This window comes from Coregonus lavaretus (assembly GCF_964263955.1).
Source record: "Coregonus lavaretus genome assembly, chromosome: 25".
Classification (NCBI taxonomy): domain Eukaryota; kingdom Metazoa; phylum Chordata; class Actinopteri; order Salmoniformes; family Salmonidae; genus Coregonus; species Coregonus lavaretus.
This window is the reverse complement of record NC_140012.1, coordinates 6,263,821-6,280,057: the sequence shown is the minus strand read 5'-3', so window position 1 is coordinate 6,280,057 and position 16,237 is coordinate 6,263,821. Positions and strand designations below refer to the sequence as shown.

Sequence of the window (16,237 nt, the reverse complement as noted above, 5' to 3'; positions counted from 1 at the left end):
AGCTTGTTGGTGCATGCTTCTATGCACAAATCATTTGACCACTGCAGTTTGAGATCATTTATTCCCTTTTATTTATGAAAAGAAGCTGATACTGGCCTTTATTATTTTTCGATGTATTTATAATATTTTAGCTTAATTAAGTTGATTTATATTATTGAGTTTCTATTCTTAGAAAAATGAAAATAGATTTTACAGTAGCCTATGTATTGCCTACCTAAAACATCTGTTAATACATTTGAAGTCCTTAAAAATAGAAACTCCATATCTTAATGTTACAAAGTAGAATAAACTAGATATAGGCTATTGTGGTATGCTAAATAATTATAACAGAATATGCCTAATTAAAATAATCCTGATAAAATAAATGCTAGGCAGAGCATGCCCAGAGCTTGTGGCTGAGCAGAACCAGAGCAAAATTGGTGTGGGAGAGAAGGCCTGCTTTTGAATTACGCTCTGCTCCTCACTCCACACTCGCCCACTTACATGCTCTGGCATTCAAAAGCAGCCTTGCTTTAGGTTATCAAATAACTGTCAATGAATAATCATATCAATGGATGGAATCAGTGAATGAATGGTTGCAGAAACCATTACACGGTCTGACAATCTGCATAACAAATTAGGCCTAATTAGACAAAATAACAATTAAGTAGTTCAAAGGAGATAAGTAGTTCAAATGAGATACTAAGTCGTTTGAACTAGATAATTCCAAGAGTCTACTTTTTTTGTTGCCTTGGGCTTCAGGGCTTTTACACTTGTCCAGGTCTCCAGTCAGCCTATCATAGTCAATCATAACAGCATGTATGTAATGTAGGTATGCATGTATGTTCCTTCTACCTGTACAGTATACACAGTGAATGTAAAGGTGTGTGTTCAGTCTAATGAACAAACATGTCTGTCCTTCCTTTGATTACAACAGAGATGCTTTTTAAATTGTACAATAATACTGACGTCCACAATTGAAAGGAGAAAAGTACATTTATTATATCAGAATAATACATTTGTATATTTCATTAAATCATTTTAGTGACTGAGGTAGAAAATACTCCACATTTTTCTGAAACTTATTTTAATTTCCAACAGTTCTTTCAGTCTAAACAGTTATTTTACAGTAAATTGACAGAAGGTGGGATTATACACAAAGTATAGAAATTCTTGCTGTCTAAGTTGAGTTGCTTTTGAGGTTAAAATGCTTTTCCGGCCGGCTCCCTGCCATTGCGTTTTTTGCTGATAAAGCGACACCACAGGGCTGTAAGCAGGGATAGGACCACAAAGGCCAGCGCCACAGAAACGCCCACCCACTTCACCAACGACAGATTTCCGCTTTTCTGTCAATGAGGAATGACAATAATTAAATACAGGCCATACCAATACCCCAAGGCAAAAGGAAAAGCTTGAAGGCAAAAACACCTTCTCACAGATCCAATACTCTCTTAGCGGGTCTACAATGTTGTTGTTCATCACCTTTTCCCCTTGGATTCCCCTGAGCAGGGCGAAGCTGCTGAGATGGGTGCAGGAGCACACAGTGTGGGTGGAGTTGGAAATCACTGTGGCACAAGCCTGGCTTGACCACGCCCCCTCTCCATCCTCTGACCAATAAACACAGGTGCTCGCTTCACTGAACTGGGACACAGAGGAGATGAGACATATCTTATGAACAGCTAGGGTCTACTGCATGTGTCTGTTAAACAAATGTGTTATTTCTAATAAAACCTGTTTTAAAGGGAAAGTTCACTTTATTTTCGACTTCCCTGCGGTATTGTTGTTACCTCCAAACCGTTTTTAAATTTGTTAGCTGGTTATTAAGCAAAGTCCAGAAAAATCTGGCTAGCATTTTTGCATCTGTTAGTCCATACACATTTGATTAACTGTATAACGTATTACATTTCTTGAAAAGTGATGAAAGCGAGCAACAACAAAAAACACACATACACATACAAGTTCACATACACCTTAGCCAAATACAGTGGGGAAAAAAAGTATTTAGTCAGCCACCAATTGTGCAAGTTCTCCCACTTAAAATGATGAGAGAGGCCTGTAATTTTCATCATAGGTACATGTCAACTATGACAAACAAATTGAGAAAAGAAAATCCAGAAAATCACATTGTAGGATTTTTAATGAATTTATTTGCAAATTATGGTGGAAAATAAGTATTTGGTCACCTACAAACAAGCAAGATTTCTGGCTCTCACAGACCTGTAACTTTTTCTTTAAGAGGCTCCTCTGTCCTCCACTCGTTACCTGTATTAATGGCACCTGTTTGAACTTGTTATCAGTATAAAAGACACATGTCCACAACCTCAAACAGTCACACTCCAAACTCCACTATGGCCAAGACCAAAGAGCTGTCAAAGGACACCAGAAACAAAATTGTAGACCTGCACCAGGCTGGGAAGACTGAATCTGCAATAGGTAAGCAGCTTGGTTTGAAGAAATCAACCGTGGGAGCAATTATTAGGAAATGGAAGACATACAAGACCACTGATAATCTCCCTCGATCTGGGGCTCCACGCAAGATCTCACCACGTGGGGTCAAAATTATCACAAGAACGGTGAGCAAAAATCCCAGAACCACACAGGGGGACCTAGTGAATGACCTGCAGAGAGCTGGGACCAAAGTAACAAAGCCTACCATCAGTAACACACTACGCCGCCAGGGACTCAAATCCTGCAGTGAAAGACGTGTCCCCTTGCTTAAGCCAGTACATGTCCAGGCCCGTCTGAAGTTTGCTAGAGTGCATTTAGATGATCCAGAAGAGGATTGGGAGAATGTCATATGGTCAGATGAAACCAAAATATAACTTTTTGGTAAAAACTCAAACTCGTGTTTGGAGGACAAAGAATGCTGAGTTGCATCCAAAGAACACCATACCTACTGTGAAGCATGGGGGTGGAAACATCATGCTTTGGGGCTGTTTTTCTGCAAAGGGACCAGGACGACTGATCCGTGTAAAGGAAAGAATGAATGGGGCCATGAATCGTGAGATTTTGAGTGAAAACCTCCTTCTATCAGCAAGGGCATTGAAGATGAAACGTGGCTGGGTCTTTCAGCATGACAATGATCCCAAACACACCGCCCGGGCAACGAAGGAGTGGCTTCGTAAGAAGCATTTCAAGGTCCTGGAGTGGCCTAGCCAGTCTCCAGATCTCAATCCCATAGAAAATCTTTGGAGGGAGTTGAAAGTCTGTGTTGCCCAGTGACAGCCCCAAAACATCACTGCTCTAGAGGAGATCTGCATGGAGGAATGGGCCAAAATACCAGCAACAGTGTGTGAAAACCTTGTGAAGACTTACAGAAAACGTTTGACCTGTGTCATTGCCAACAAAGGGTATATAACAAAGTATTGAGAAACTTTTGTTATTGACCAAATACTTATTTTCCACCATAATTTGCAAATAAATTCATAAAAAATCCTACAATATGATTTTCTGGAATTTTCTTTCTCATTTTGTCTGTCATAGTTGACGTGTACCTATGATGAAAATGACAGGCCTCTCTCATCTTTTTAAGTGGGAGAACTTGCACAATTGGTGGCTGACTAAATACTTTTTTTCCCCACTGTACATTTCAACTCAAGTTTTTCACAATTGCTGACATTTCATCCTAGTAAAAATTCCCTGTCTTAGGTCAGTTAGGATCACCAATTTATTTTAAGAATGTGAAATAATAGTAGAGAGTGATTTATTTCAGCTTTTATTTCTTTCATCACATTCCCAGTGGGTCAGAAGTTTACATACACTCAATTAGTATTTGGTAGCATTGCCTTTAAATTGTTTAACTTGGGTCAAACATTTCGGGTAGCTTCCCACAATAAGTTGGATGACGCTGTGCCTGCTGTGATTGGTCGACATTTCCACAACGCAGTGGACCGCTCACGTTCCTTGACCCTCCCCCACATCAGCGTTTAGACGTCAATGTCATCACTCTGCAAAACGCCTGTCGCCCAGTCAGTCTGCAGCATAGCACAGAGCAAATATGGATATTCCAAAAGAGAGAGTTGAGGCAGCAGTGAATGAGGTGGAGGGCAGAATAGCCAGAAAGTCAAAGTGCAGCAGCATAGTTCGCCACAGGTTTGTGCAGGGTTGGTGGTAGCTAACTACCTAGTCTCCCTCAGCATAAGGGTTTGCTAATGCTAATAAGGTAGCGTTAGTGCTCAGCGTCCTTAAGCTATTGGGTGTCAGTCAGAATTATTTAAAAGTATATTTAGAGAATGGGCAAGCGAAGGATGTTGATATACTGTAAGTATTACTGTATTATTATTATTATTACTGTAAGTCATAATATTAGGAAAAGTATTTATTTCCAGTGAGTATTTTTGATGGGTTTTGTTTCTGTAGCTAACGTTAACAACTGGCTGACTTAGCTAGCTGATACCAAAGAGATGAGAGAAAGTTTTTCTGATTTAACACATCTTCTGACAGTGACACAGTGCTCCCTGTGGACTGAAGCTGAACTTCACTACAACATTATATCTAACCCTGTTTAAAATGAGCAAAATTGAGGTGGTAGAACTGACAAAATGAAATGAATCATAGAGATCTTACAACCTATTCAATTCTACAGATAAACATGCTTGGCTCATGTCTGTTATTTCCAGAAGGCTATTTAACTATTTGTAAAAAATAATTATTACATTGGTAAAATTATTTAATTGAGCTTTTATTTATCTTTTTATTCACTTAGCTACTTACTTTTTCTATTGTTGTTGCATTGTTGAGAGATTAACCTGCAAGTGAGCATTTCATTGCACTGTGAACTCCATGTATACACTACATGACCAAAGGTATGTGGACACCTGCTCGTCGAACATCTCATTCCAAAATCATGGGCATTAATATGGAGTTGGTCTCCCCTTTACTGCTATAACAGCCTCCACTCTTCTGGGAAGGCTTTCCACTAGATGTTGGAACATTGCTGCGGGGACTTGCTTCCATTCAGCCACAAGAGCATTAGTGAGGTCAGGCACTGATGTTGGGCGATTAGGCCTGGCTCGCAGTCGGCGTTGCAATTCATCTCAAAGGTGTTTGTTGGGGTTGAGGTCAGGGCTCTGTGCAGGCCAGTCAAGTTCTTCCACACTGATCTTGACAAACCATTTCTGTATGGACCTCGCTTTGTGCAGAGAACGCGTTTCCACTGCTCCAGAGTCGAATGGCAGCGAGCTTTACACAACTCCAGCCGACGCTTGGCATTGTGCATGGCTGCTCGGCCATGGAATCACATTTCATGAAGCTCCTGACGAACAGTTATTTTGCAGACATTGCTTCCCGAGGCAGTTTGGAACTCGGTAGTGAGTTTTGCAACCGAGGACAGACGATTTTTACGCCCTACGCGCTTCAGTACTCGGCGATGCCGTTCTGTGAGTTCTGGTTGCTTGTAGATGTTTCCACTTCGCAATAACAACACTTACAATTGACCAGGGCAGCTCTAGCAGGGCAGACATTTGATGAACTGACTTTCTGGAAAGGTGGCATCCTATGACGGTGCCACGTTTAAAGTCACTGAGCTCTTCAGTAAGGCCATTCTACTGACAATGTTTGTCTATGGAGATTGCATGGCTGTGTGCTCGATTTTATACACCTCTCAGCAATGGGTGTGGCTGAAATAGCCGAATCCACTAATTTGAAGGGGTGTCCACATACGTTTGTATATATAGTGTATAATGTGTACATGACAAATAAACAAACTTGAACTTAAACTTAGAAGATGGCCAGCTTTGTGGTTAGATTGTAGGTGAACAAAACATTGAAAATACATAGGCGGTTAAGTTATCTGACCTCAAATGTTATGTAATTTAAAAATCTCATATTAGCTGGTAGAACTGACAAAATTAAATACATCAGAGGTATTATAACTTCTTCTATTCTACAGGTATTTCTTTTTTTTACCCATTTCTCTTTATTTTCATATGGCCTAGGGGCTATTTAGCTTTATCTGTCATGTTTGGAGTTGTTATGCTGTTATGCGGACACTTGAATTTTTCTTTGCAGTTGAGTTGCCCTGGTCGTGTCAGTGTACAGTAACTTTAAAGAGTAAATGCCCCTAAAAACCAACTTCTCATTTAGAAAACAGACTATGTGGCATCGATATGAGTCAGAAACATTTATCTACTGTCAAAATTTACTACAAAGTGTAAATAGGATAATTTTGGTCATAAAGTCAGTCTTGTCCAAAACTGATTTTTGTGAGATGTGGTCATGAAAGTATCACAAAGTAAATGAAGGTAGGGTTTGTTTCAATCCTGCTCACAGCTGGCAGAACACAAGTAATCATCAATTCGGAGTGCAGCTGCACGCCACCTGATTGTAATGCCTGTGGTAAATTTCAGGTAGACTTTGGATATCAAATCAAATTTTATTTGTCACATACACGTGTTTAGCAGATGTTATAGTGGGTGTAGCGAAATGCTTGTGGATATACCTATGGGGCTAGTTTGGGACCATCGGTACATTACACAAATACATGGGACAATATGTTAAAATTCCAATAGCTCCCAATTTCAATGACTTAAAAACCTCAAACCAAATATATATTGTAGAAATTCCTATACAAATATTGAAAGAATTTCATTAGAAAACTAAAAGGTGTGCAACATGAAAATAATGTCTCATTTACATACTGTAATTTATTGACGGTCCCAAACTAGCCCTGGAGTGAACTCTTCCCACCTGCGAACACATACACGAGGCACCCACATCAAACCACACCCCGAAATCATCTCACGTTTGAATTCAGTCATGGCCACTATCATTTCTTAAGGAACCAAATCTAAAACAAGGCAAAATCAGGAAGTTGCCCTTTAAAACTAACTAATGACACGTTGTACCTCTACCTTGTTACCTGGCAGATTAGCCAAGCAGGAGGACAGATGAGAACAGCAGGCCAGTGGAGCACTTAGAACAGCAGCAGCCAGGGGCAACTGGTAGGAAAGAGTATAATTTAGGTGACACAGACACAGGCCCAAAACAAGTTAAGCTACCCCACTATGCCCTTGAACGTTTTGGTCTGTAAAACCTAAGGAACACCCCAGACAAGACACAGAGACAGCAACAGAAGAATATGATATGATGGAGAGAGACACACCAGACAAGACACAGAGACAGCAACAGAAGAATAGGTAATGGTGAGAGACACCAGACAAGACACAAAGACAGCAACAGAAGAATAGGATATGATGGAGAGAGACACCAGAAGAACATAACAGACCATAACAGAAGAGGATAGACTAAGGAGACAGTAACAAACTAGAACTTGAGACAGCAACAGACAAGACAGAGAAAGTAACAGGAGAGGGCAGATGGAGAGAGAACAGAGCACACAGTAGACTATCACTTCAAGCTGCTCTATAGATTCTAATTAGTTGTATTTATACTGAACCAAAATATAAACGCAACAATTAACGATTTTACTGAGTTACAGTTCATATAAGGAAATCAGTCAATTGAAATAAATAAATTAGGCCCTAATTTCACATGACTGGGCAGGGGCGCAGCCATGGGTGGGCCTATGCCACTGGGGAGCCAGAGACAGCCAATCAGAATTCGTTTTTCCCCACAAAAGGGCTTTAATACTCCTCAGTTTCATCAGCTGGCGGGGTGGCTGGTCTCAGACAATCCCGCAGGTGAAGAAGCCGGATGCGGAGGTCCTGGGCTGGCGTGATTACAAGTGGTCTGCAGTTGTGAGGCTGGTTGGACGTACTGCTAAATTCTCTAAAACGACGTTGGAGGCGGCTTATAGTAGAGAAATACACATTCAATTATCTGGCAACAGCTCTGGTGGACATTCCTGCAGTCAGCATGCCAATTGCACACTCCCACAACACTTGAGACATCTGTGGCATTGTGTTGTGTGACAAAACTGCATATTTTAGAGTGGCCTTTTATTGGTGCACCTGTGTTATGATCATGCTGTTTAATCAGCTTCTTGATATGCCACACCTGTCAGGTGGATGGATTATCTTGGCAAATGAGAAATGCTCACTAAAAGGAATGTAAACAAAGTTGTCCACCAAATTTGAGAGAAATACCCTTTTAATGTGTATGGAACATTTCAGGGATCTTTTATTTCAGCTCATGAAACATGGGACCAGCACTTTACATGTTGTGTTTATATTTTTGTTCAGTATATTTTCAAAAATTATAAAAGGTGAAATACAGACAGTGAAAACGTAAAACGTAGTTTACAAATAATTTGCAGGTGAGGGGAAAAAGCCTGTGAAATTACTATTAAAACAATTGTTTACTTTTACACTTTTTACAACCAGGACAGGACGAAGGTAAACAAGAGACAGTAACATATAAGACTAAGAGACAGCAACAGAAGAGGGCAGACGAGACAGCAACAGACAACATAGCACAAGCGATGGAGAGGCAGAGGAGGGGTGAGCACACAATAGACTGTATCACTTAAAGCTGCTCTATGGATTTTAATTACGAGAGAGAGAGAGAGAGAGAGAGAGAGAGAGAGAGAGAGAGAGAGAGAGAGAGAGAGAGAGAGAGAGAGAGAGAGAGAGAGAGAGAGAGAGAGAGAGAGAGAGAGAGAGAGAGAGAGAGAGAGAGAGAGAGAGAGAGAGAGAGAGAGAGAGAGAGAGAGAGAGAGAGAGAGAGAGAGAGAGAGAGAGAGAGAGAGAGAGAGAGAGAGGTGTTTGGGTATTTACCTGAAAAATATTTAATCTCTCATTGTTCTAATCTCTCAATGTTCATCTCAGAGTGCACCAAATTCATGCTATTCCTTTTTGTTTTTTTGCGCCGGGGTAGAATGCCCCCAGACCGCCCTACTGGCTTTGGGCTAAGCCCCTAATGAATTCAAATCTGCTAGCCAGTAGATTCTGGGTGTTGCTAAATAACCAGCTAACAAATTTTAAAATGGTTTGGAGGAAACAACCACACACTAGGGAAGTCAAAGGTAAGCTAAAAGTAAAAGATGTGAACTATCACTTTAAATGACAGTCAGCCTTTTTGTTACCATGTGATTGAAGGTGAGAATGATAGGTTCAGACAGATTTGTTGTGTTGGGGTTGCTAACGAATGCAGTCACCACTCTGGAGGAGAGCACCTCAGAGCTTTTGGTAAAAGTCAGCAGACTCTTGTAGCTGAGCAGAACGGCAAAACCAAACCCTGCAAACAACATCATACAAAACCTATACACTTAAAACATACAGAAACACAAACAATATAAAACAAAACCAATACACAAATCATGTAGTATACAAACCCATCACCCTACAACATAAAACACAAACGGTACACATATGATGCCCATAAAATAAGCCTTGCACAAAACAGAACCACAGCCTATGCACAAATCATACAGTTGAAGTCGGAAGTTTACATACACTTAGGATGGAGTCATTAAAACTTGTTTTTCAACCACTCCACAAATTTCTTTTTAACAAACTATCGTTTTGGCAAGTCGGTTAGGACATCTACTTTGTGCATGACACAAGTCATTTTTCCAACAATTGTTTACAGACAGATTATTTCACTTATAATTCACTGTATACAAAAGTATCTATATCCACAGTAAAACGAGTCCTATATCGACATAATCTGAAAGGCCGCTCAGCAAGGAAGAAGCCACTGCTCCAAAACCGCCATAAAAAGGCCAGACTACGGTTTGCAACTGCACATGGGGACAAAGATTGTACTTTTTGGAGAAATCCTCTGGTCTGATGAAACAAAAATATAACTGTTTGGCCATAATGAGCATCGTTATGTTTGGAGGAAAAAGGGGGTCGCTTGCAAGCCGAAGAACAGGCAGCATCATGCTGTGGGGGTGCTTTGCTGCAGGCGGGACTGGTGCACTTCACAAAATAGATGGCATCAAGAGGAAGGAAAATTATGTGGATATATTGAAGCAACATCTCAAGACATCAGTCAGGAAGTTAAAGCTTGGGTCTTCCAAATGGACAATGATCCCAAGCATACTTCCAAAGTTGTGGCAAAATGGCTTAAGGACAACAAAGTCAAGGTATTGGAATGGCCATCACAAAGCCCTGACCTCAATCTTATAGAAAAAATGTGGACAGAACTGAAAAAGCGTGTGCGAGCAAGGAGGCCTACAAACCTGACTCTGTTACACCATCTCTGTCAGGAGGAATGGGCCAAAATTCACCCAATTTATTGTGGGAAGCTTGTGGAAGGCTACCCAAAATGTTTGACCCAATTTAAACAATTTAAAGGCAATGCTACCAAATACTAATTGAGTGTATGTAAACCTCTGATACCAAATACTAATTGAGTGTATGTAAACTTCTGATACCAAATACTAATTGAGTGTATGTAAACTTCTGACCCACTGGGAATGTGATGAAAGAAATAAAAGCTGAAATAAATCATTCTCTCTACTATTATTCTGACATTTCACATTCTTAAAATAAAGTGGTGATCCTAACTGATCTAAGACAGGGAATTTCTACTAGGATTAAATGTCAGGAATTGTGAAAAACTTGAGTTTAAATGTATTTGGCTAAGGTGTATGTAAACTTCCGACTTCAACTGTACATGATACAAAATACATAATAACCTTAGAAATGTCTGTAAATACTTAGAAACTCCCAATTACTTTGTCTCTATAATAATAATTTGAGAAGCCTAATGCTATTGCAGCTGAGTGGGACTGTACCTGCATAATTCCTGTCCAATCCGATCACCGTCTCCCAGGTGGTGTCAAGTTGGATTTTCTCATTGGTTAGTCTGACTGGTCCTCGGGGAGGAGTCCTGTCCCTCCTCACCACAATCTCCACCTCTGTTTTTCAACATAGGGACAAAAATCCAAAAATCTATACTGACTAGAAATCAGCATTATTGAAAGAACAAGTGGTCACTTAGGGGTCAATATGTGTTCAGTGTAAGGTTAACTTGTGGTACCTGTGATGTTAATGATCAGTAAATGTGTGTTCAGTATGAATGTTACCTGTGTGGTTTGTATTTATCCTGCTCACGTTCCCTTCCAGCTGTGGAGCGATCAGTCTGATAACTTTTTCAACTGTCCTCAGTAGCGTATTCACTTTACTGCTGTTACCACCGTGACCATTGGACTGGAGTTGAAGAACATCAATGACATTGGCCAGTACCTTTAGAGACGACAGAGACGTGATATGATGTGATGCAACGTGTGTGTGTGTGTGTGTGTGTGTGTGGCTCAGGGTGGCAACTTACTTCCAAAATCTCTCCAGTCTTTGGGTTGGCTGGAGCTACAGAAGAGTTACTCAACACCATACAGTTGTTTCTCACAAGAGACAAGAGGCTGTCAAAACCTGGTAGAGTCTGAGTGAGAGAAAGAGAGTATACAGAGAGGAAGAAAATGGAAAACAATCTCAAAACCTCAAGATGAAGATAAGTAATTTTCAGAGAATAATCATTTAAAAAGAGGAAAAATTTACCTGTTCGGGTGTACTCTGAGTTGTATATGGTTCACAATTCAGCACTATAGGAAAAACATGAATGCAAATTATCTTAGTTCCTACAATACAACAACACAATGTATCAGGCCTGTCATCGTGATTGTGAAACTGGTAATTGGTAGGCTGGGTGGAGGTTTCAACAGATGGCACAGCAGAAATGAAATACGTAGAACGGATCCTCCCGGCTGAGAAATGTTGTAAAAATAAACAATATTGAAGAATCCACAAGTTCTGTATGTCCATTTGAGGAATTCCAAATCTGAGTTTGGGGAAGTAGCCTATGATGTTTGCAAGCACCGACCTTTCAGTTGAAACTTGCGTAACAATCAACATGTGTGAGCTCTGTTTCAACTTCTCCCTTAATTTTGTTATACAGATGGCGACTTGGGAGAAATATGTGCGAGATGGAATCTTTTATCTCCTGTCCAGCTTGTTTATCATCTTCTTGAAGCCGTCTTTGCGGACTGTGTAAATAGGAATCATGTCTTTGGTTATGTGATAGATAGGTGATTGCCTCTGTGATGTATGTGTCTGTGGGATGTTTTTTCGTAGGTCGTTACACTTGAAAACGTATCTGCCAGGGAGGTGGCTGGATATGGCTGAGAGGCTTTGCAGCTGTCAGGCGCTTTTTTCACCATGCAATCATTGTAAAGTAGGGGATGGTTCTTCTTCAAATGATCGAATAAATGTGTCGTGTTTCCTCTTGTTTTCACCACAACTGTAAGGCACTTTTTGCACAACACTTGCATTTGGTTAACATCGGTTTGCCTGTAGCATAGATGAAATTGTCACAAGGGATGACGGGCCGCCCCCAGGTGGTGAGGGTAGGCAACAACCCATCCGCCATGCTGACCCTCAACACGGGGGACCCTCCTGTACTCCCTGTTCACCCATGACTGCGTGGCCACGCACGACTCCAACGCCATCATTAAGTATGTCGACGACACGACGGTGGTAGGCCTGATCACCGACGACGATGAGACAGCCTATAGGGAGGAAGTCAGAGACCTGGCAGTGTGGTGCCAGGACAACCTCCTCTCCCTCAATGTCAGCAAGACAAAGGAGCTGATCGTGGACTACAGGAAACGGAGGGCCAAGCACTGCCCCATTCACATTGACAGGGCTGTAGTGGAACGGGTCGAGAGCTTCAAGCTCCTCTGTGTCCACATCACTAAGGACCTATCATGGTCCAAACACACCAACACAGTTGTGAAGAGGGCACGACAGCACCTCTTCCCCCTCAGGAGGCTGAAAAGATTTGGCCCTCAGATCTTCAAAAAGTTATACAGCTACACCATTGAGATCATCTTGACTGGCTAGTCAATCTATCTATCCTGATTGCCTAGTCACTTTTAACATATTACCTCAACTACCTCGTACCCCTGTACATTGACTCGGTACGGGTACTGCTTGTATATAGCCTCCTTATCGTTATTGTATTGTGTTCCTATTTCCTTAATTTTTTTTGGTACATTTTAACTCTGCATTGTTGGGAAAGGGCTCGTAAGTAAGCAGTTCACCATAAAGTCTACACCTGTTGTATTCGGCGCATATGACAAATAAAATGTGATGATTTGACATCCTAGAATTGAACCCAGGTTGACACTGACAGCAGTAGCTACCAATGGTTTGATTTGATTTGATGTTGAAGCAAGTTGAATGGTTCCCACAGATGGAGGGACCTTCCACACACTCATCTTTATCTACATAACAATGACTAAATATGTATTTGAAGTTAGGACAGATCTTAGGTATTAGTCAGTTAGTTGGCTAACTTGAAATGAGTGAGAATAGAGAATTGTTTCAGCTAATGAACAGTGAATGTGTTATTTTAGTCAGCATCACTGTAACCTCACTGTCACCTCTTGGTGAATTCTTAACATCTTATCCTAGATGTGAGCCTGTTAAAGGCACCAGTTAGGTTCAAACAGATAGAGATTAAAGAAAATAATCCCTGCCATCTACATACAGTGATCTTTTTCATCACCAGGGTAAATTTACATTTTAGTCATTTAGCAGGCGCTCTTATCCAGAGCGACTTACAGTTAGTGAGTGCATACATTTTTCATACTGGCCCCCCGTGGGAAACGAACCCATAACCCTGGCGTTGCAAGCGCCATGCTCTACCAACTGAGCTACACAGGGCCCCGTTAAGTTGAGCTTACCAGAACATCCACTTCCAATCTTATCAATCTTATACCCTGTTTGACAGAGTGGAGGACTCCTCCCTTCCAAAGGTGGGGCCAGGTAGAGACCTGTAGAAAAAAATAGCAGGAATATCAGACAGATAAACATATAATGCCTCTATATGTACAGGTAACTACCTAAATAAAGGAAACACCAACATAAAGTGTCTGAATAAGGCGTTGGGCCATCACGAACCAGAACAGCTTCAATGCACCTTGGCATAGATTCTACAAGTGTCTGGAACTCTATTGGAGGGAAGCGACATCATTCTACCACAATAAATTCCATAATTTGGTGTTTTGTTGGGGGTAGAAAATGCAGTCTCAGTCGCAACTCCAGAATCTCCCATAAGTGTTCAATGGGGTTGAGATTTGGTGACTGAGACGGCCATGGCATATGGATTATATCTTTTTCATGCTCATCAAATAATTCAGTGACCACTCCGTGCCCTGTGGATGGGGCCATTGTCATCCTATGGGGGCAAAGCCATCGTAGCCAAAATAATGGCCTGCCCAGCATTTTTATACATGACCTTGTTAATTGCTTAATTAACTCAGGAACCACACGTGTGGAAGCACCTGCTTTCAGTATACTTTGTATCCCTGATTTACTCAAGTGTTTCCATTATTTTGGCAGTTACCTGTACATTAGACCAATACATTAATGCCCCTGGACACACACTGTCACAATCGTCTACCAGAGAGGAGGACCAAGGTGCAGCGTTGAATGCGAACATTTTATTATATCAAGATGATCACACGATCAAAACAACAAAAACGAAACGTGACGTCCCTGGTTACATAAACCAAACAACACGGAACAAAAACCCACAAACACAAAGTGAAAACCAGACAGTTTAAATATGGCTCCCAATCAGAGACAACCAGCCAACAGCTGAACTCGTTGCCTCTGATTGGGAGTCACTCAGGCAAACATAGAAAATAAACACATAGAATGAACACACCCTGGCTCAACAAATAGAGTCCCAGAGCCAGGGTGTGACACACACTGTCAAATCACAATCTCTTTCTCTGACTCCCTCATCTTTATTCCAGGCACACAAAAAAAACTCTTACAGTTGAAAACTTAAATTAAAGACCCTCCAGTAACATGGGAAGTAAGATGACTCACCAAGTATCCAGTAGCATAAATTGACTCCCATTTCAAAGGCAGTTTGTTTGTCGATTAAGTGTGTGCGCGCTTGTGTACCTGACAGAGTATTCCATCGTCTACTTCTCCTTTTTATTTCCTTTCTCAATACCTTCCTCTGAAGAGATTTCATCTTGAAGTAAAAAAGGGAAGTCCCTGTAGCAGCTCTTCTCATCATAACCTCCACCTTCTCATTTACAGTGATGGGGAAAGAGCTAACGGGTTAGAAAGCCAGTCAAAGAAATCACAATTACAAATATTAAGAGCTTTAGAGAGTGTCACCCTACTTAAGGAATACAAAAATCCGAAACTTCAGAGGCATTCTTCTCTCTTTTTCTTCTTACAATACAAAAACCCAACCTGCAAAACTATGCATCAGTCTCAAACCTTGTTGTGTAATCACCACACATTCAATACACACAGACATCATGGGGGAAATGACAAAACAAGCACATTGAGACACAAATTAGGGTTTAACTTTAGGGACAAATCTAGTATTTATTGAAAAAATATTCAAGTGTCGAACATTGATGGACAAAACATTTTAGTGCATAATTTATAGACTGACTGACAGTATTGGCTGATGGACCTATTATGATTAAAATATATAAAATGGGAAACAAAATCACTCCCATAGAGTATAAAACCACTGAACAGAAAAAGGAGGTTCCCATATAAATAAAATTAAAATATTTTCTTCAAATATAGTCATTCACAGGACTGATCAAATCCCCTGCCTTAAATGTACTTCAGTAAACTTGTAAACAATTGATACATTATTTAGTTTCCTTTGTCAGTTGAGCTGAGGCACTTGCTTGTGTGAATATTGAGGACTTTTAACCTAGGACCAATCGAGGGTTGATGGAGACATAGGAGAGTAGTGTTTCAGGAAGCCTACATTACTGCCGCCGTCCACCACCTCATGCCATTCTAAAAATCCAAGGAACAATGGTGAAAGCTTGGGTCTATACAGTAGATCACAGCCCACGTGATTGTCCTCTAATAATATAGTTCAGTCTACTACTGTATAGTGGTCTATAGGCCTTGCACCTCGCACAGCAGGATCTCGTTGTAGGCGACGGTGAAGAGGAGTTTCCCTGAGGGGGAGAAGCGACAGGTCTGCAGAGTCACTGTGGTGGAGGAAGTCCTGGAACCTACCGCTAGACGATTTGATGAGCTTCAGCACTCGCTCTGAGAGAGACAAAACGCACAGCAGCTTGATGCATCCTATTTACATACATACAGAATGTAAAATTACGTACAGTACTGCGCAGAGAGACTTGTTTGATGCCGTTTGGTCAATTAGAAGATACCAAGGAAGGCCATGCCGAGCTGGTCTGCTTTTCATGGGCACAGCTCGCAATGTAGTTGTTTTTTCTTCTTCATTGGGGGACTGCTAGCATACAAAGCACCTTTTCCTACACAAAACACGAGACACCAGTCACATGGTAAAACTGTTGAACTGAAATGAGAGACGTCGTAGAGAGGGGGCGTGTACC

At 41.0% G+C, this 16,237-nt stretch overlaps 1 protein-coding gene across 1 annotated transcript; it reads right to left on the bottom strand.

The window, feature by feature from the left end:
- Positions 1-1,041: 1,041 nt before the first annotated feature.
- On the bottom strand, positions 1,042-14,789 carry LOC311101117 (latrophilin-like protein LAT-2). Its single transcript, XM_084142179.1, has 9 exons — positions 14,721-14,789; positions 13,568-13,657; positions 11,382-11,425; positions 11,158-11,265; positions 10,913-11,072; positions 10,622-10,744; positions 8,963-9,114; positions 1,462-1,620; positions 1,042-1,325 (listed from the first exon to the last, which is right to left on the bottom strand). The coding sequence occupies exons 1-9, from the start codon at positions 14,749-14,751 to the stop codon at positions 1,182-1,184; spliced, it is 1,011 nt and encodes a 336-aa protein (XP_083998305.1). The 5' UTR covers positions 14,752-14,789; the 3' UTR covers positions 1,042-1,181.
- Positions 14,790-16,237: the final 1,448 nt, after the last annotated feature.